Source organism: Leuciscus leuciscus (genome assembly GCF_965113295.1).
Source record: "Leuciscus leuciscus genome assembly, chromosome: 2".
NCBI lineage: Eukaryota > Metazoa > Chordata > Actinopteri > Cypriniformes > Leuciscidae > Leuciscus > Leuciscus leuciscus.
In genome coordinates this window covers 52638343-52659846 of record NC_138726.1, presented here as the reverse complement: position 1 = coordinate 52659846, position 21504 = coordinate 52638343, and the positions used below count along the sequence as shown (strand labels likewise).

The following is a 21504-nucleotide window of genomic DNA, read 5'->3' as shown; positions in this document are numbered from 1 at the left end:
CTTTTGTCTTTTTTTAATGTTCCCTTTGTGCTCTCTCAGCCGCTTCCCTCTTTCACCCATGATGCTTTTTTCCATTGTCTTTTCCTCACTTTGTCTTTTTTGAGACTATTTTTGTGCTAACCTGATGTAATGAAAAGGAAAAGCTACACCACCATTCAAATGTTTATAGTCAGCAGGGCTTGACATTAACACCCGCCAAATGCAGGTGTATTTCAGCAGTGGTGTGTAACGCAGTCACTCCTACTAGCCATATTGGCGGGTTGAATTTTATATATAATATATACATTTTTCAATTGTAGTCTTTTAAAAGGGCATCTGAAAAAATAAACTAAGTGCAATGTAGTGTTGTTAAAAAGATCAATGTTTCGATACATATCGATACTGAAATATCTGATGAAACTCTTCTAATACTCATTTTCCACAGAATAGAAACATGATACCATCTGCACTCTCTCTCACCTCTCCGACAGCGAGTGACGCACAAACCCGCCTCACTCACTCTTACTCACTTGCACGTATTGTGCATAATTTTACTCACTTCCACACACCCAAAGTGCGAGCACATAAAGCCGCCTCTCTTTACTACACTGAGTTCTTTTTCGCTACTTATTACGCTTAAATAGTCAAATACACACAGTGTCAAAATGCCGGTCTTGGCGAGTATTCACGTAAACAGTCAGTTATGTTTTAAATGAATGTAAGAAGTTGAGAAAGAAAACGCGTGTAACAGTATAATGGATCCGTGCATCAGGTCTTAAAGTGACATCAGCCTAATAAACCTACTGTAAAATTATGAGATAAAAAATATCTGTATGGCAGTGTTTCCCCTATGGCATCGATGTCAAAATTGTGGCTAGTGAAAATGCTAAGTGGCTAGTAACTTTTAAAATCCAGGAGCCACAGTCGCTGGTGAGCAAAAAGGTTGATGTCAAGCCCTGATAGTCAGTAAGATTTTTTTTATTTTTTTTATTCGGCAAGGGTGCATCAAATTAATCAAAAGTGAAAGTAAAGACATTTATAATGTTGCAAAATATTTCTATTTAAAATAAATGCTTCTTTTTTTTTTTTTTTACTTTCTATTCACCAAAGAATCCCAGTTTCCACAAATATATTAAGCAGAACAACTGTTTTCTACCCTGTTTTTGTCCCTCTCTTTGAAACACTCCGTTTTGATGGGCGTGTTGCATTGAAGACTTGGAAGTAAACGCCCACTGCTATGATTGGGTAACAGTTTTGCATTTTAAAACAAATTTTCAACGCCATTATACGTGTGGAATTGCTTTGAAAACTTCCAAAAATATGAAAAAAACTTGGTTGAAAAAAGGCAATCACTGACATTCAGCCATACATAAAAGTTTGAGTACTTGGAGTTACCAGATTATAGTAGACAAAGGATAACTTACGGTGTTTCGTTTAAACAAATTATGAATGAATGACCGTCGTTTGTCGCACTGTCGTTCTTATATTAATCCTTCATTGTTTTCAGTAAAGTAAGTACATTTCAAACGATAGACAAAGCAATAGTGACACATGGTAAGAACACTGTTACTCACACACTTGTGTGTTGCAACATTACTGTCGGATCCAGTGTAGTCGCCACTGCATCATCTTTTATCATCACACTCTCATAAAAGCTGCGTTGAACTGTGTCTTGTTTAAAAACGAATCTGCAGGAAAATGAAGCGTACTTATACTGGCGTGATCTGGAGCTTTCTTAATGTAAGGATCGCAAGGAAGGCAATGCAAAATGTCTTGTAATCCTCAGAGGCGTCTCTATTGTTTTGTTACTGGAGTAATCCTGTGTTTTGCATCTGTCCCGTATTTACTACTACATGACATGTGCGAATCGGTGGGCGGGGCTAAAGAGGCAATGATGTAGTAGTAAGCGTTGATCTTCCTCTGCAGAGGCGGTCTTTTGTTGCACTATGGCATAATAATGTGACAAAATCCGAAACAAGTCGTTTTCTGAGCTTGGTTTCAATCAAAGCTGTTTTTGGACTAACAAGGAAGTTTTGAGTTCTGAAACTTACAGGATATTTTTATAGTACAATGACCTCTTATATGACAAAAGATCAAGCTAAAATATTTTTTAGCAGCAGTGCTTTATTTAGCATGCTGGCAGCTTTTATAAATTCATGACTTCCGAAGCACCGATTTTGTAAACATACAGTTTTACACATCTTTACATCTTTCTCTCAGTTGCTGGAGCAGGCCCTGGTGATAGAGGAGCAGTTGCGTCGGGCTGCGTACCTCAACATGACCCAGGACCCCACTCACCCGGCCATGGCCCTGAACGCCCGTTTTGCCGAGGTCGAATGTCTAGCCGAGTCACATCAGCATCTCAGCAAGGAGTCGCTTGCTGGAAACAAACCTGCCAATGCTGTCTTGCATAAGGGTAAGGAAAGTGTGTGTGATTTATCTCGTAAATATCTTTTAATGAGAAATGATGTATCAGAGGGAATATGTTTGTGTGCAACTCAGACAAAGTTTGCTGGCGTCTTGAGAGTCTGATAAAGGGCTTCTGGGTAGATCCAGCGGGACCAGTGTTCCTGCCAGCTCTGATATGGGAACAGTTCAAGAACACAAGGCACTTTTAATATGTCCTGGAGTTTTCTCAAACGTGTTGTTTAAACTGTAGCGATAAAACATTTATTGGATACCAGTTTACTTGGCATGTCACTCGTATGATTGCCTGCAATTGCTGAGAGAACTGCCAGTAAACTTCACTTTTGACAATCAGAATCAATTGTATCACTTTTAGTTCGCTTTCTGAACCTTGGATCGGTTTTTAAAGCTGATATTGATAAAAATGTGCCTATTTGATGTGTTTCAAAACAAGTTTAATTTATACTGTATACTATAGTATTTATTAATGTTTTCAATTAACTCTTCTTTTTATATGTTCAGTGTTCATTTCAGTTGTTCATTAAGTTTTAGTATTTTGTTGTTGTAATTTTTATTAGTTTTGGGGTGTTTTATATTTCTATGTAGCTTTAATTAATTTTTATTTACGTTTTAGTTTTTATTTATTTATTAATGTGTGTTTTTGATTTATTTTATTCATGTTGTTTTTTAAGTTTAAGTTTTACATTTAATATTTATATTTTAATAAATTTCGGCTTTATTTCAATTCAATACTTTTACCAATTACTTTTAGTTAACAATAACAACACTGTTCAAAACCTCTCTTCTGGAATTGTTCCGAGGCTTGAATGAATAATATGATTAATTGATAAATTGATTGATATTTGCTTCCCACTCCCTAAGTTGTTAAAGTCAACATGAAATCAAAGTTGCCCCCGTTTACTTTCTTAATATATGTTCCTGTTCTTATTTATTAGTACGCTATTTAAAAAAAGTCTTCATGAAGGTTGTAAGTGAACAGATCGGCAGTTTATAAATAGTATTTTGTCTATTAGCAATTACACTTCAGTGCTTTTTAACTTTAATTACAAATCCTGTTTGCTCCTTTTAGTTACTGCAACTTGCCATGTTGTAATAATGGACATTTTTGTAGTTCTTAACCAACTGGAGGAGCTTCTGAGTGACATGAAGGCCGACGTAACGCGGCTCCCGGCCACACTCTCCCGAGTCCCGCCGATCACGGCCCGTCTGCAGATGTCGGAGAGAAGCATCCTCAGCAGACTGGCCAACAAAGGCAACGAGACACACACCCCGCCGGTAAACACGCAAACACATATGAATATACATATTCACGTTCAATTATTACAATGTACACGATCATTCAAACGGTTTGGGGTCAGTACATTTTTTATTTAATTTTTCAAATAAACTCATAAAATTGACCAAATCTGAAGCATCATGTGACACTGAACACTGGAGTAATGATGCTGATAACGTCACAGGAATGAATACAATTTTAAAACTAGAAAAGAGTTTCTTTGTGAGAATTATTTGTGATTGTCCCGTTTGCTTCTCGTAACCAGCACAGTTTATTGCTATCGTTAATTTCCTACTTTCCCACTTCTGAAGTCGTGATTGCGCTTTTTCAAGCGTTCAAGCGCTTTGTTGTCGGAAAGAACAGGAGGACACCTTTATTCTTGCCTATTTATTGGGAAAATCGTATTAAAGTTAAAATTATATTTAGCGTCCCATTCATTGTCAACCATATACATTTTCACAGCCCTATCTAGTCAGTCAGCTTGCTGACAGTTCTGTAATTTCGGTCGAATACGGGCTAGTTTTGCTGTGTATAAAACATACAATATGCTTCAAATGATTATTCATATATGTAAATATGCATTACTTTAATTACAAGGCGATTTAGCTGTTGTGGAAAAAACGAATAAAGCATACCAGTCACAGCAGCAATCGTTCTCCCCTCCGCCATGTTTAAAGTTTATGGCTCGCCCAACTCGGGAACTTGGGTTTCACAATTATCCCCGAGATTCCAGTGGTAAATATGACTTGTTGCCTTTGGCTTGCTCAGTTGGGGATATTTTTGGGGATATTTAATTTAATTTTATCAATCAATAAATTCCACTAGAAACAAACCTTGTTGTATTATTTTAATTTAATACTGTGAAGCTGCTTTGATACAATCTGTATTGTGAAAAGCGCTATACAAATATACTTGACTTGACTTGAGAGGGCGTTCATGTCCAATTTTTTAACTAGGAAACTTGTATTTACGATAAATCTGATAGTATGTGAAGGCAGCACATGTGCCACAATTTGTTGATGTAGGCAGCAGACACCAAAGTAGCACACTAGAGCTGTGTCCCAAATGACGCACTATACACTATGCACTTAACCGTCTAGTGTATGAACTTTATCAGGTTATTTTGTCACTCAACATAGGCGTCGGATGCTCCTCCCTCTCTGCTATGTAATTAAAGCTGCGACAGTTAAATCAAGCGTAGCGTCAGCTCTGGCTGGTCACGTTAATCAAGCTCACATCAGTGACTCTCAGCTGATCCACGTCTACCTATAGGAATACGACGCCTATCACAGTATTCATATATAAGCTCCTTCGGTATTATCAGCAGCAATCGCGTTTCTCAGGAGCTTATTACCCTCCTCCCTCCCCAGCTCCTCTCATCCAGTCAGGATTTGGCATTTGGATTCTCCTTCAAATCAGACTAAATTCTCGAATTATATTGTACATTAAAATATTGACATTAATGATATCTGCAATACATTCATGTTGGTTTTGTTCTGTTTACCCTAAGGGGTTTATTGCTGCTCTCCCTGCTCTTATCCATGCTAGTCTGCGTGGATGCGCCCAGAACAGAACCATACCGCCAATCCAAACTGTATGCTAACTGTCAATCGTCTTTGCCGTTAGTGTTCCTGACAGAAATGAATGACTTGTCCAACATTCCACACTTCGGTGGTTTCCTGGTTTATTAAGTGCATCATCCGGGTATTTAAAGTGCACTTTTCAGTGTGAAAACACTACTTGCTACTATGCTACAAAACGTCATAGAATAGGAAATGCTAATTCGGACGCAGCACACACACACACTCACATCCACCTACGATTTGTTGCAGCCACTTGACAAAATTTAAATGTGCAGTTTTAAAATTAATCTTACACAACTGGGAATTAAGTTTGTGTTTTTACCTGCTTTAAACGAAGTCCCTTTGGATTCTCAGAGTCATAACATACACACTTTTCTTTCTCTTTCTCTCTTCATCTAGCCTATTCCTTCAGGCCCGTATGCCACGCCACAGAACTTCGGCCATCCCTTCACACCTGCACCTTCAGCGGCTCTCACTCTACCTGGGGCCAACTACAGCCAGATGCCCCCTGGCTCCTTCATATCAGGTCAGTTTTGCTGATCCATCCCCAGAAAGAGCCCATAACCAAAACAAAACCAGACCAGGCCTCCAGTGGTCTCATACTCGGGTTACTCTGAACCATTATAAAGGCTTTTCAAATGCACTATTGAACAGATCAATTTCTATTAACTGCTCATATTATACAGTATGCTTGGTTTTAGAAACGCTCTGCCTGTGTGTAGAAAAAGACGTAAGGAATTTTAAACATAAACTTTATGAAGTTCTTAAATTACAAGTTTAATTGAGAGTCTAATTGAAATCGGTTTTGACCAGCTGGGGGTATTGACATGTTTGTTTGGTTGGTTGGTTGGTTGAAATTTGAAAGGCAGATTTGCTTGCCATCTGTTGCTCATGGCAGTCTCAAAATGTGAAAACAAAGTGCTTCTTGTATGCTGCTCTGGATTCGAGCATCTGCTAGATGCCTTAAGTGTGAATGATTTTGGATGTTAAATTCTCGTTTCGCAGCTTAATATGCAGAGACAGCTATAAGTAGGCCATTCATAGGTTGATTTTGCTGAAAATTGTAAACACTGTGGCTCTGTGGTGCTATCAAAACATTTATCTGCACGGTTGAGCATCCAATGGCGTGAGATGGGGGCGGGGCCAACTGTTTGGCCGGCCAATGGCGTGAGATGGGGAGGGGAGTGTTCTGAAAACCTGTTTGCAAGCAGTCATTTATTTGCAGTTCTTTTGGTGACACAAGTGGTGTAGTACTTCACCTTTAAGATCAGATGAATTCTGGGTAACTTTAGTAAAGTGTGAATTTTCAGATAAGCAGGTTTGTGGGAAAAACAATTACACCATAAACCATAAAACACCAGTGAATTTAGTTTTTGCAACATTCCCCATAATGAGGTCTAACTACACACCCAACAAAACAATGGTAATTTTTGTAACATGTTTTAAATTAAATTGCAGTTTTTTTTTTTTGCAAAACTCTGATGTGAATGTGTATCTTTACATACACATTGCACTTTGTCTAGTAAACATCTAGTCAGTAAGCGACTGAGATGTTTATCAGCAATTGTTTCACAGATTGTAATTCATTCTTCAACTGATTCAAACCAATGTTGTGAGTCTTTTAACTGATTCATTAAAAGAATCCATTCAAATGAATCATTTGCTTGTGAATCAGACTAAATCAGTGTTATTTTAGTATTGTTTATATACTATTATAGATTTTATTTACATATTCAGTTTTCATTTTAACTTTAGTATAATTGTTAGTAATCTTTTTATTTGCTTGTGTTATTTATTTATTTATTATTTTATTGCTTTCTTCCAGTAATTATTTCCAGTTTCGTATCAGTGTAAAACATTTTTTTTTTTAGAAACTAACTGGAAACTAACTGGAATAATAGAAACTGGAATAATTTAGAAACTAACTGGAATAATTAGTTACTGTATAAATAATACATATGTTACTGTTCATAAATGAAAGCACATATTTTGTCCTTAGTTATTTCACCTTATATTTCAATTCAAAACGAAAATGTTTTTAACAGTATACTAACGATAATAACCATGGACTACACTGGTCGTCCTGTATGCTTGCAGACACTAAGCCCCTTTCACACAGCGCTTTGAACCCGGCAAATTGCCGGCAAATTGCCAGAGCGCCTTCTGTGTGAACGCAAACTCGACCCGGGATTTATGCCGGGATCGATGCCGGGTCGGGACCTAGTAACATTGCCGTGTTCAGTCCCGGAACGCGCGCTGTGTGAACAAAAGCCGTAATAATGCCGTGTCGTAGTGATGACGCTGAAGCCGGGCTCGTTCTCCAGCTGTGAAACGGTACGTAATGCGCAAGTTTATGATCGAATCAGAGAAACAAATGCACAGGCGTGGTTTCTCGAGAGAGAGATCGCAGCTCATAAGCAAACTTAAGACGCTGCTGAGATTACAAGTCACATCGATGTCACGTGTCTTTACGGCATTTTTACGGGTTGTGTGTGAACGCACTCTCTGATTCCGGAAAATCACTGGCAGTGTGAATGACCAAAATCAAACGAACCCGGGTCAAATCCCGGGTCACTTTATCCGTGTATTTTCCGGAATCTCTGTGTGAAAGGGGCTGATTTAGTAATGGATAAATGATCTAAATGGAGATTTTACTCATGATTAACGTGGCAAAATCAACACATGATTCAACTTCCCTCTGTTTTTCTCCCTCTGTTTTCTCTCACTCTTTCTCTCTCAGTCTATTTGTGTTTATGTGGGCGTATATGTGGGTGTACAAATGCTCCATTTCACAATAATTTGTGAGGTCAGTGTATGAGAGGCTGGATCTGACATGTCTCTGAAGCTCTTTGAAGATGTAGCATTTGTTCCTTTAAAAAGATTTAATCAGTGACCAAACTTCCAATGAACCTGGAATGATTTGTATTCCACATATTTAATTTACGTAGTATATATATTTTATAAATCATAAAACATGGCTACAATTTTAAACCCTTGCTCAATATGTTACTGTTCATAAATGAAAGCACATATTCTGCCCTTAGTTTAAAAAAAACCCCACTGACATAAGTCACACTTTACGTATTCATATTTCTGCAAAAATATGATTCTGGTTAGGACACTTAATTGCATTTTAATTTGAGAGGGCCCCCAGTGGAATTTTGGCTAAATAATTTCACGTTCTCCATATTTGGTCCAAGAGAACAGATTAGCCCTGCCAGTGAGTTTATTGTTTCAATATTAGCTCTGTAACAGCATATGTGTGCAGGAAGCACTGAGAAGAACAAATGTAGTTTTTGTTTGCCGTTTTCTGTTTATTCTATCCGAGGCCCGACTCTGTCCATCGTCCTGACTGTTTGTACCAGTCTGGATTGAGAGTCCTGATACCAATCTTTCTACCGCAGCGTCTAAGGGAGGCATATTTTCTTGCCATGGTGCTTTTTCTGAAAATGTCATTACAGTTATCCAGGACTTTAGCTGTGCCAGGAATCGCTCAGCCGAGGGAACATTTTTTTGCTTTTCTACTCAGATATTTTTAAGAGGGTAAAAAAAACCCATAAAGAAACACAAATGTGCTCGTGCCTTTACGCCGGTTTTTCAAACCCCCTGGAGGCTGAACTAGACGCTCTCTCCGTCTGTCTCTCTCTCTCTTTCAGTCTCGGTCTGTCACTGAAATAGCCCGGGACTTCAGATCCTGGTGGGTGTAGAGGCTGATTGGGTTTGTTGAGGCTGTACATACTGAACCCTCGCCTGGCTAAAAATATGCCCCCGCTTGGGGCCCGTTTGAACCTTCTGGTCCCTGATTGAGACAACTGCGGTGACCCCAGCTTAAAGCGAGCCAGGGAGCGAGATGAAAACAGCATGCCAGACTAAACAAAAAAAAACGAGAGAGAAAAGGAGATATAAAAGAAAAGAGAAAAATTAAGGACAGACTATGTTGATCCGTTTAGCGTACTCCATAATAGGACATTTTTTGGACCCGGTCAGACATCTCTCTAAAAGACAGAAGGAGAAGTGAGAGGGAGGAGAGAGACAAAATGGAGTGCGAGCACCTCGGCTAGAAATCCTAGCGGACGCCGTAACTTCACACTCTCGATCATTCTTAAAGTTGTCAGAAATAAAGACTCTGGCGAGCACGTCTTGTTTTCTTTTTTAAGTCATTGCCACTTAAACTCTTAGCGTTTTACATGTCGTGAACTTTACGAAGCAAAAGGTTTTAGACACATTATGTCAACACAGATTTCTTTGGCAAAAGCCACTCGAACCGCTAACATCTCGTTTTTTTACCTTGAGAAAGTTCAGTGCGTCACTGCTCTCTCGCAGCCAGTGGACGTCCCGGACGACTCTGGCTGTAAGAGCGGGAGGTTCAAAACTGGAAGATTTTATGCTTTTTCTTTGGTCGAGAAGGCCTCCTTCCAGCAGGAGTGTTTTAAGCATAACTGCCTAACAGTTATGGGTTGTTTTTTTATCTTTCAATATTGAGGACTGATACTGTGCCACTGATTTTTATTTTTTATTTTTTTGTTTATTAATTTTCAAGCATTACAAACATAACCTAAAATCGAACAAGAGAACAACACAGAGAAAGTTAAAAAATTAAAAATGTAAAAAAAAATGCTTATGGCGGCTCACCACTCCAATTAATCAACTGTGCCACTGATTGACCGCTCCCTACCCCCCAGTGTCTACAGTCTGCCCCCTTTCTGCCTCCACAGAAGCCCCGTCCTGCCTGAAGACAAAGGAACATGACGTGCTGCAGCGCCAGAGGGTGGTGGACCTGTGGAAGGACGGCAAGTCGGAAGGGTCAATTGGGCAGGAGCTCCGCATGCCCAAATCCACCGTGCACAGCATCATCGTCAAGTATCGCCTCAGCAACACGGTGGAGAACCTGCCACGCAACGGACGGCCCAAAAGACCATGACCTGAAAGAGTGATGGATGGAAGACGAGAGGAAGAAAGAGACTGTAGAATGTGAGGGGCGGAAAGGCTAGAAATACAATAAACCGGTAATAAATTAAACAGGATGGGAGGGAACAAAGAGGTGGGAATGTCTAAAAATACTATAGTGCGACTGGACTTCCTGAGAATTTTTTTTTTTTTTTTTTTTTTTTTAAGGCTAAATGGTTAATAATACTTAGACAAAACGAGAAATGAAGGAAAAGAGAGCTGTTTGGACGCCGAAAACACAGACCTCTTCTTCCACTCCTGCTCTTTCCAGCACTTTTTTTTTCTCTTTCTATCTCCCTTCCACTCTCACTCTTTCTCCCCTTGCCCCCCCCCTCCCCCCGTTCTCTTTCTTTCATCTGTCGGTCCGAGAGCAGTCCCAGCAGATTCATTTTTCATTTGGCCGAAGGAGCGAGAGTGCTCGTTTAAGTGCCCGAAACCTTCCCTCCCTAATTCCGCCACAAATCACTATTTCTCTGCATCCCTTTATACAGAATCTCTCTTTCTTTTATCATTTATCCACTCTCCTTCTCTCTTTCTCTCTCTCTCTCTCACGCGCACATGCACCCATGCAGCCTCTCACCATGTCAGAAGTGAAGGAATCCAAATACCACAAGTTTGTTTTCTGTCATTAAAACCCCTGACCCAATCAAAACTGTTTTGGAGCGGAGGCACAGTGGAGTGGAACTATCTTTTTTTTCTGGAAACTGCGGATCTCTGGAAATATTCCCCAGCCACGGACTCTCTACGTTCCTAAACCAGGACTGTGAAATGTTACAGTGGCACGAATCCGCTCCATATATATGAAGACTGACTCTTCGTCTTTTGCATTCTGTCCAGAGGGCTGACGCAGAGAAGAAATATCTTTGCACCTGATCTGAGATCAGTTTTATGGTTTTCTCAAGCTACCCTATTGAAGGAGTGTGCTGATCCTGGGTCAGAAGTCCCCACGACTCAACCTGCCCGACCAAATTCCTGCGTTGTGCTAGAGCCAGATTCAATCCCCAGCAGCACATTTATACAGTACATGACTGTTGTGTGAGAACTCCCTGCATTCTGCAAAAATGCACAAACACACCCACGTGTGCGCAAGCACGCACACTTGAGAGCCACTTAAGTAGCTCTTTATTTTCCACCACGTTTTATTGTAGCGGTATGCTTGCGTGTGTGTGTGTGTGCATGGTCATGTATTATCACTGGACTGAAGCTAATTGTGCATATGGTTGCGTTGGGTCGGCTTGACACTGTACGAGTGAAGATACAGAAGGTTCTTCTGTGCGAATGATTAATTGTGTGAGTGTGCTGGTTGTTTGGATAGGCCGGGTCACTGAGGCCAGCTGCCATCTCTGCATGTTTTTCTGGTTTACCGAGAAATAGAGAGACTGAGACTTGAGGCAGGCTGGTGTGCAGGAGCAAAACTTGGTGCCCTCAGATAATGTTTGGTCAGAGAAAGTGGCACACCGAGATCTGAGTAGGAATACAAATTTAACGGTGACAATTATTTCTTTGATTAATTTGGATGAAAAAGCCAAATATTTATACATGTATACATAAAGGAGGGCTTTAATAAACATTATAGGCAGTAAAAATAACAATATAAAAAATATATATAAATGTTAATTCAAAAAAATTACCTGTTTGTTTACAGGAACACAAACATTCCCAGACATACAGTTTTTTTTTTTTTACATTTTTGAAATAAGGCTTCATTTATTTGATTACATTTATAGTAAAAAGATATTGTTAATACAAATTAAATAACTTTTTTCTATTTGAATATATTTTAAAATGTAATTTATTCCTTTGATCAAAGCTGAATTTTACTCCAGTCTTCAGTGTCACATGATCCTTCAGAAATCATTCTAATATGATGATTTGCTGCTCAAGAAACATATCTTTTATGATTATTATCAATGTTGAAAACAAGTTTTTTGTGGAAACCATGCTACATTTTATTTTCGGATTCTTTGATTAATAGAAAGTTCAAAAGAACAACATTTATTTAAAACAGGAATGTTTCATAACATACAGTAAATGTCTTTACTGGCACATTTGATCAATTTAATTCATCCTTGCTGAATAAAATTATTAATTTCTTTCAAAAAAATGTATCTTAGACCCCCAACTTTTGAATGGCAACTGCAGTAATTTTAGTATTCCTGTAAATGTCGTCTCATAATTATATTTCATTAGTTACTGCTCTGTTAAAAAACATTTTTACTTGTGTTGTATAAAGGATTTCTATTAAATGATTAAATAGGGCATTTAAAATCTAAATTTCAGAGCATACAGTGAATCAGAGAGACCGAATCAGTCCGAAAGAGACAGTCTGGGACCGAAACAGAGAGACATTTTTGGAAGAGAGAGACAGTCTGGGAAAAGAAGCAGCCTGAAAGAGAGAGAGAGAGAGAGAGAGAGAGAGAGAGACAGTCTGAGAGAGAGAGCCAGATAGTTCCAAGGTTGTTGATTGTAGAAGCAGAGAGTCAAGTCACTCCGAGATCTGGATCTGAGTAATGAATTATTTTCCTTGGCTCACGCTGCAGGAGTTTGCAGTACAACGCTCAGAGATATGAAAGTCACTCGGCAGGTTTCTAGCTCAGCATTTCCCCCTTGTAAAGGAGCCTCAACGCATTCCAAGCTCTTTCCAGACGCGTTCCCATCTGAAAGCCATGCATTCTTCTTCTCTTATTGCATGTTTACGAAACGGTGCCAGTCTTAATCAGATAATTGAACTCAAGCGTTACTATTAGCCCGTTCCAGTGCACACATTTCGGTTTTTTGTTTTTTTTGCACACTCAAGAACGTTAATCTCAGCCAAAACCTGTAGCACAACAAACGACTCTGGTGTTATTGTCCTTGGAAAAACTTTGGTTGTGTAATTTTGAGGAACCCAAGCCAAGAGGGATCGTTTCTTTTGAAGATCTTGCAACTGCTCCTCAGTGCGCTGCATGTTTAGGCCTGAGACAAAACAGGTACCCCGAGTGCTCCGTCAAGGGTGGCTGTCGGGACATTGTGCAACCAGGAGATGACATTTCAACTTTGACAAATGTCTTGAAATAAAGATGCGGCGTCTCTGTAAGGTGTGTTTTTCCGCAAGAGTAATAGTTGCAAAATATTAGTGTTGATATCGCAGCGGGGGTTATTTGAATGTAGCCTGTAATTTGTGGTGGGGTGGGGGTTAATTCTTCAAACCAAAGGTAACCCCATTTAGTAAATGATGGGCACTCATTCAGTGTAAGCCAATTGTAGTCACTTCATGTGTTCCTTCACTAGAACGAGCATCAGGATGTTCCCGGCTGGAACGTTAGACAGTGTTTGCGTTTTATACGTGACTTGAGGAATGGCAGTAGTCATGTCTGTCATACTGTGAGATTGCAACAAAAAAATCTACAAGTACAGCAAATGAAGCTAAAGTATTTCAAACACTATACACTTCACTATGTGCTTGTGTGTGGTGAACTAAAATGCTCAGTACTGTTGTCCTCATATATATCTCTTTATACAAGATGAGGTTTTGTATTATTATTATTATGTATGGTATATAGTATACTCTGACTGTATGCAAGTTTACCCATTAAAGGATGACCACAATGAAGCAAAATGTGGTTTTATGTTTTGTTTGTTTTATGTACAATACAGTGTTACCATATGTGACCCTGGACTACAAAACCAGATTTATACATCATATGAAAGTTGACTAAATACGCTTTCCACTGATGTATGGTTTGTTTGGATAGGACAATATTTGGCCGGGATACAACTAATCTGAAAATCTGGAATCTGAGGGTGCAAAAAATTTGAAACATTGAGAAAACTTTAGAGGTGATTTTCCATTTCTGTTCGCGTTTTTGCTGCATTCACTCACAAAAATAAATGTTTTATATATTTACGGTTGGAAATTTACAAAATATCTTCATGGAACATGATCTTTACTTAATGTCCTAATGATTTTTGGCATAAAAGAAAAATCGATTATTTTGACCCTTAGCCTTGTTGGCTATTGCCACAAATATACCCGTGCGACTTGTGACTGGTTTTGTGATCCAGGGTCACATATTAGTTATTAGTCGTTATTATTGATTTTATAATATATTATTCTTGTGCGCGTTTGTTTGCCCTATTTTTACATTTAGATGACCTTTTCCAGCATCTCTCAGGCTTCTTTGTTAACCTTTAAAAACACTTATAATGAAATTACACTGTTAAAGTCCTGATGAAATGGAAGTAGCGACAGATCTTTTCTTCCGTATTATTGATGCGGAAAAAAGCGACAGAAAAAAAACCATTGCTCTTAGTATCACTGTGTATCAAGTGCTGAGGAAGATCTGAAGCTGAAGTTCAGATATGGTAATGGACGTTTCGTTTCTGACACGCGCTGTATGCGGTAGACCAATCACAACAGACTGGGCCGTCTGACCAATCAGAGCAGAGTAGCTCTCGGAAAGGAGGGGTTTGGAGAGACTGAATCTTCAAACGAACCGTTTTCAGACTGTTTGAGAAATTAGTTGATGTGCAGTGTATATTGTAAGAAAATGTATGTGTTTTTTACCCATGATGTATGTAGACCTGTTGTAGGAGACTTCAAAACAAAATCAGGAATCTTTAAAATAGTATAATAGGGGCACTTTAAGACTAAATCAGTGGAGAATTCTAGAGAAGTCTATCGTTTTTGGTTTTTGTTCTTATTTAAAAATATATATAATTTTGTATACATGGATAAATCACTCACAATAAGATTTATAACATGCATTTACAAAAAAAGATAGGGTTGGGTTTATTTCATGCCAACTTTAGATGTAATATTTAGACATTATGATTAAAATTAATGAAAGTTTTTCTTACTTTGTTATAATGCTGTGATACATAAATTCACTCTTAGCATTTAAAAGTTCTGAAATTCAAAAGGTTTCTAGTTCCTGTCTGGTAAGGAGTGAGCCATCGGTCCTCTTCATCAAGTCTGATCACTGCTTTCTAAACTGAATGTTTAGAATAATAATAAAGGCAGTGGGTCAAATTCACTTATAATTGTGTACAAGCCCATCATTTACACATACTGTAAGTTTGATATTTCCCTCAGTCTAATACCCTGCATAGGACATGCTTGGGATGAGCGTGAATACTCAGCAGTGGCAGCAGTGATCATCATTTAAAATTCAGGAACAACTTAATCCTAAATTTAGAAAGACAAAAAATTCAGTAGAAGCTTGTGGATGAATCATGATTTCTGTGTAAAATCATTCACACGTTTTTTCCACTCAAGTATGTGCATTTTCATGGTTAGTGAATGAAACCCAATGAGATGGAAAGGGGAAGTCAGAGCCGGTGAGAAATGGAAAATTCAATAATACTAATAAAGATTGGAAGGTCAGGTTTAACTTTCGCTGTTTTGATTTCAACAAAAAAAGCAAATTATTGTACAGATCATTAACTTTTCTTCCTTGTATGTATGTTTGCTTGTTTCCCTACAGTGTTGAACGGACCCCCCATGTCGGTAAAGAAAGAGAGGGAGGTAGAGTTTCTGATGGCACGGCGGGAACAACGCAGCGGGGAGGTGATCTGCATCGACGACTGAATTCAGCACCTCTCTAACCACACACACACACACACACACACACACACACACACACACACACACACACTGACTCAGTCAAAGGACGTCTGCATGCAAACGTAAACACGACTATTCCTGAACACACACATGCACACATGCAGTTTGACGAATGAACAGACTACCCTCAGTATCACAGCAGCACTTTCACGACACCTCGAGTTCAGCAGGGCTTACGCTCGCCTTTGGTTATTTCCTCCCGAATACATACGTGCGCATATACACACACAAACATTTGATTTCCTTTTCCTCTCATAGCTATCTGTCTCAAATCAGCCTCACACGTTCATCCGAAGTCCCGTAATCTCGCCAGCGCCCCTCAACACAGACATGAAGCTGCATGTACGTGGAGTAGCTTCACATCACCCGCAGTGATTTGTTTTTTTCGACAGCATGCACCTCACAGTCCACGGTTGAGTCAAGAGAAATGCCTGTGCCTACTCTAGCATAGTGCAGTCTTTCAAGAAAACCCTCATCGTAAGCTAGCGTGACAGTTTTGAAGCGCCGTGAACCATAAACTTAAAGCAATCTTTAGTGCCCCTATTATGCTTTTTTGAATATTACCTTTCATGCAGTGTGTAATATAACTGGTTTTGAATGTAAAAGATATGCAAAGTGTTAAAGATCAAAGTGCACGACTAATAAAGTTATTGTCTCCTAAAAGAAAGAATTGATTCTGAACTGCTGAAACGAGTCATCAGTAATTCCAGTCTCTCTTCCTGTTACAAACCAATGTAACAATTAAACACATTTGCATAATGCCAATCTATGGTCTTCATTGGCTGCCCGTGAACAACGTCTACTTTGACCCTCAAACACTGTAGTTGTAGCTGAGACTGGAAGAGTTTGGTTCGTGTTGTTCGTGTGGAGAAGACGCTGTTTTCAGCGCTGAGAATCCACTTTGCTGCACTTCAGAAGGACGAGAGAGGAGGGGTTTAGAGACTGAATCTTCGAACTAACCGTTTCAGACACTGTGAGAAAATGAGGTGATGTGTAATGTATATTATGAGAAAATTAAAGTGTTTTTTGACCTTGGATGCATGTAAATCATATATCAATATTGTAGGAGACCTCCAAAAGAAAATTGGAGACCTTAATGATAGCATAGTAGGGGCACTTTCATTTTAATGTCTGAAAGGGATTGTTGACCCCAAAATGAAAATCAAGTCATCATTTACATTCCAAACCGGTTTAACTTTCTTTTTTTCCACAGAACACAAAATAAGGTATTTTGAAGAACTGTTTTTTTTGTCCATACAATAAAAGTTAGTGGGGTCCGAAACAACATTGGACCCCATTGACTTTCATTGTATGGTCAAAAAATATATCAGAATATATTTTGTTACAAAAGAGTCAAACAGATTTGGAACAGAAATTAGAGCATCAATTTCATTTTGGGGTGAACTGTGCCTTTAAAGACACGGGGGTTTAAGCATAATGATGATTTGATTTGGGAGGATATCCAATTTTGTTTTTTTAAAGATGAAAAAAAAAATTTAACAGTACCCTGGCCAATTTTCTGCATCTTTCAGAGGAAAGAAAAACACGAGGTAAAGTTTATAACCTACCACGACAGTAAGGAAGTAATGTATTATGTTCGATTGAAACAGTATTGGCTGCAGTTTTGTCTTGGGATTAAAAGACATGTTTGTCATGAAGTTATTTAGCCTTAAATTGGGACATCAAGCATTGATATGTAGAGTTCCCTGCCTTTTTAAGTATTGACCCTTGATCTTGTGTTACAGTGTGGTTAAGAGGCCTCTCTAATAATGTTCAAGATTGTTACTGAAGCACGTCGGGCAGTCCTGCACTTTCTCTGTCATGCCCCCATCACTTCACTCTCACTTTCTTTCATTCAAACAAATCTCACTCCCATCCTTTATTCACATTTCTACTTGTTTTTATGAGCTCTTTGATATTGTTTGTGTATTTAAACTCGGTTTCATTGTGTTCTCCTGTTTTTAATTCTCGTTATTACAACTAAGATTATTGTTGTTGCTCTTGATGTTGTCCTTGATGTTACGATTGCAAAGCTTCTACCAAATGAAAATAATAATAATAATAATAAAAATAGAAAAAAAATACAGTCGAAACATTGATGCATTGTATGTTTGGTCCATGACATTTCTCTATAGCGGACTTGTAATAATATTCCATGAGGAGGTTGAGCGGACTTCGTAACGATTGATATCATTGCTATCTAACGGACATCGCTTGTATCTAGATTCGGGGCTTGCCAACAAATAACCTGTATGCAGTGGATCACGTGTAACCATGAAATCGAAAACATATGAATGCATATATTCAAATCAGCAAATGAAATTCCTTCCGCAGTGTTTCTTTTATGACCTTTGGCTCCTACAAATGCAAAGCCTTGTAATGTAATCGCCTTAAATGGGAATACAACTGTAAAGGGTTAATCAGCAGATGTGAACTCTGTATATCCCTATAGCTAGGCCTCAACTCTGAGAGATCACGAGTTGAAATGTTAATTTATTTCCCTCAGTCCCCAGTACAGTTCTGAAATGTCCTTAATTTCAGTGCTTGGTATTATTTGGGAGAGTTGTGTCAAATCAAGCACTTTTTCTGTCCATTTTTTCATATCTGTCTTTTAAATTAATTTTTTTGCGTTTTGTTTGTTTCCAGCTAAGCGTTACTGTGTACGTTGTGATTCCAGACAGTCAGTGACATTGTTGTGATCAACATTCGGCACACCGAACGGAACATGTTAATAATGCATCTTTCTCTCTTTTGTTTTGTTTTGTTTTGTTTGTAATAAAATAAAAATTCAAATGAACAATTTCTGGTTTGCTGTGCTTGTTATCAAGTTTTCAAAAGAGATGACACAAGGTTGGGAGAATTTGATCAGTTTAATGATATATGTCTGTTAGTAATGTAACGGTACATGTATTCATCCTGAACCATCACGGTACGGACGTCACGTTTCGGTGCATACAGTCAGATGCAAGGGGGTAATCCAGCACCCGGAAAGCGTACCTTCTATGGGGGCATCCATTGGCTAACTAGCCATCACCTGCTGTTAGCATTCCATTGACTCCCATTCATTTTGGCGTCACTTTGACAGCGAATAACTTTACATCTGAGGGGTTTAAAGACTCCATTTGTCCAGTGTTTATTTCTTAAGAAACACGACAATGTATAAAAGGCTCCATTACCTTGTATCTTACACTATGGCCCCGTAGAAGCTGTTTTTGTTAAAATAGGCTAACGATTGCGTCATAATCGTCATAGTCAAGTCAAGTTTATTTGTATAGCGCTTTTCACAATACAGATTGTATCAAAGCAGCTTCACAGTATTAAATAAAAATAATACAACAAAGTTTGATTCAAGAGGAATTTATTGATTGATAAAATAAAATTAAATATCCCCAAAATATCCCCAACTGAGCAAGCCAAAGGCAACAGTGGCAAGGAACCGAAAAACTCCATCAAGTGACCTAATGGTGTCCTAAAACTCCATCAGGTGACCTAATGGAGAAAAAAAAACCTAAGATTGTAGTTTGAACTGTAGGATTATATGAATGCCTGGCTGAAGAAATGCGACTTTAATCTAGTTTTAAACTGGGAGAGCGAGTCTGAGCAACGAACAGTATCAGGAAGACTATTCCAGAGTTTTGGAGCCAAATGTGAAAATGCTCTCCCTCCTTTGGTGGTTCTGGATATCCTAGGTATGACCAAAAGCCTTGAATTTAGTGATCTTAAAGAGCGCGATGGATTATAGGGTGATAGAAGATCCGTTAAATAGACTGGAGCTAAGCCGTTTAGGGCTTTATAAGTCAGTAGCAATACCTTGTAATTAATACGGAACTTTATAGGTAACCAATGCAGTAATGATAAAATCGGTGTTATATGATCATATTTTCTTGATCTCGTAAGAACTCTAGCGGCGGCATTTTGGACTAACTGTAGCTTGTTTATTGAGGATGCAGGACAACCAGCTAATAAAGCATTACAGTAATCCAGTCTCGAGGTCATGAATGCATGAACTAACTTTTCTGCATCAGAAACTGATAGCATATTACGTAGCTTAGCAGTGTTTCTAAGGTGGAAAAAGGCTGTTTTTGTAACATATGAAATATGATTTTCAAAAGACAGGTTGCAATCGAGTATAACACCCAGGTCTTTTAGTGTAGACTAGAGGATAAAGTAACAGGACATCCTATGATGTTAAAGTTGTATTGTGCGAGGTTTTGTGGGCGGTTTTTTGAACCGATAAGTATTACCTCTGTCTTGTCTGGATTTAATAAAAGAAAATTACGCGTCATCCAATCTTTTATATCTTTAACACACTCTGTCAATTTGGAAAATTTTGCGTTTTCATCCGGCCGTGATGAAATATATATTTGAGTGTCATCAGCATATGGAAACTAATTCCATGTTTCCTTATAATATTTCCAAGTGGCATCATATATATTGAGAATAACAGAGGGCCTAACACAGATCCCTGCGGCACTCCATAGTTTACTGGAGTTATGATAGATTTTTCTCCATTTAAATAGACAAAATGGTAGCGGTCAGATAGGTATGATTTGAACCTATAACCACATAACCACACGATTCTCTGTCGCACAGTAGAGAAATTACCGTATGGACAGGAGGAGAAGCTTGCAGGCAATCGGGGGGACGTGGAGGCATAAAGTCCGATAAAGTCAAGGGAGAAGCCCATAGAGAGTCTATAAGTTGCTCCTGCTCCTAGCTCATGGACACCTCCTACTCACGCTCTCCGTCTCGGCAAGATTCGGAAGAGAATGATTCAGATTTCTCTTGGCACAGCTACTAGAAGACAGACGGGTTGCTCACGTCACATCTACATCGTCAAGCTCAGTTTGAGTCTTCGCAGTACGCTCAGCCATCAGGAAGTGAGAGCTTCTAATTGACTTCACTTGTCTCCGTTGAAGTCTATGGGGTCACTGTGTCCATTTCTTTTACTGTCTATGGTCAGATGACGAATACAGTCACTCACAGGCCATCACACTCCAGTCCAGAAGGGGGCGTGTGTGGCAATGCAATGCTGTTTGAAATGTGAGATATAAACTTGCAATTGTGACTTTATTTTTTCGCAGTTCTTACTTTTTTCTTAGAATTCGTCGTTCAGAGGCGTTACTGATTTCACAACTGACCCCTCACATCCACAAGTCATTTTTTGCTCAAGTCTAATTTGAAATGAACCAGGAACCGTTACTGTGACTTGACTTGACAAAAATGTGCATTTGTTTTATCCATCTTTTTGCGTTTGGTACTATCAGACTTTACTGGTAAAAACATTGAAATGTAACATGCCATTTAAAGTGTCATTGGGGCTATATTAACTAAACAGGGCAAAGCATGAGAGCTCAATTCCTCAAAAGGGCCGATGGGAGTGTAAAGTTCTGCGTGTGATCTACTGACGACGTGCAAATTAAAGAACACAGACACAGCAAATAATTTCCATAATGACCAACGCAATCTACCAAGAGCAGCGCAATTTAGTGTCTGGTTTAAGACATGCTTTTGTTTGGGCGTTAAATAATGGCGCAAATACCAGTAAATTGACTAGCGCAAAGTAAATAGTAAATCACCTTGAATGATTCATTTAAATACTCTCCTCCCATCTTGCATCTTTAAGGCTTGTAATGCAACTTCTTTAACAGTTTTACAGGTCTTTTGGCCTTGAGATTGGCCAGAAA

The 21504-nt window shown here is 38.8% G+C and overlaps 1 protein-coding gene across 5 annotated transcripts in view; it reads left to right on the top strand.

The window, feature by feature from the left end:
• The window catches only part of chd3 (chromodomain helicase DNA binding protein 3), a 62633-nt gene extending 44014 nt beyond the window's left edge, over positions 1-18619 (top strand). For 2 of the 5 annotated variants that reach the window (XM_082147670.1, XM_082147668.1), the window contains exons 37-40: positions 2200-2395; positions 3518-3681; positions 5665-5791; positions 15678-18619. In XM_082147670.1, coding sequence (XP_082003796.1) covers positions 2200-2395; positions 3518-3681; positions 5665-5791; positions 15678-15781 — 591 coding nt within the window. In that variant the 3' untranslated portion in view covers positions 15782-18619. Of the gene's footprint in view, positions 1-1192; positions 2055-2199; positions 2396-3517; positions 3682-5664; positions 5792-9980; positions 10337-15677 lie in introns of those variants that run through there. The other 3 variants (XM_082147667.1, XM_082147666.1, XM_082147669.1) reach the window with 2 other exon arrangements.
• Positions 18620-21504: the final 2885 nt, after the last annotated feature.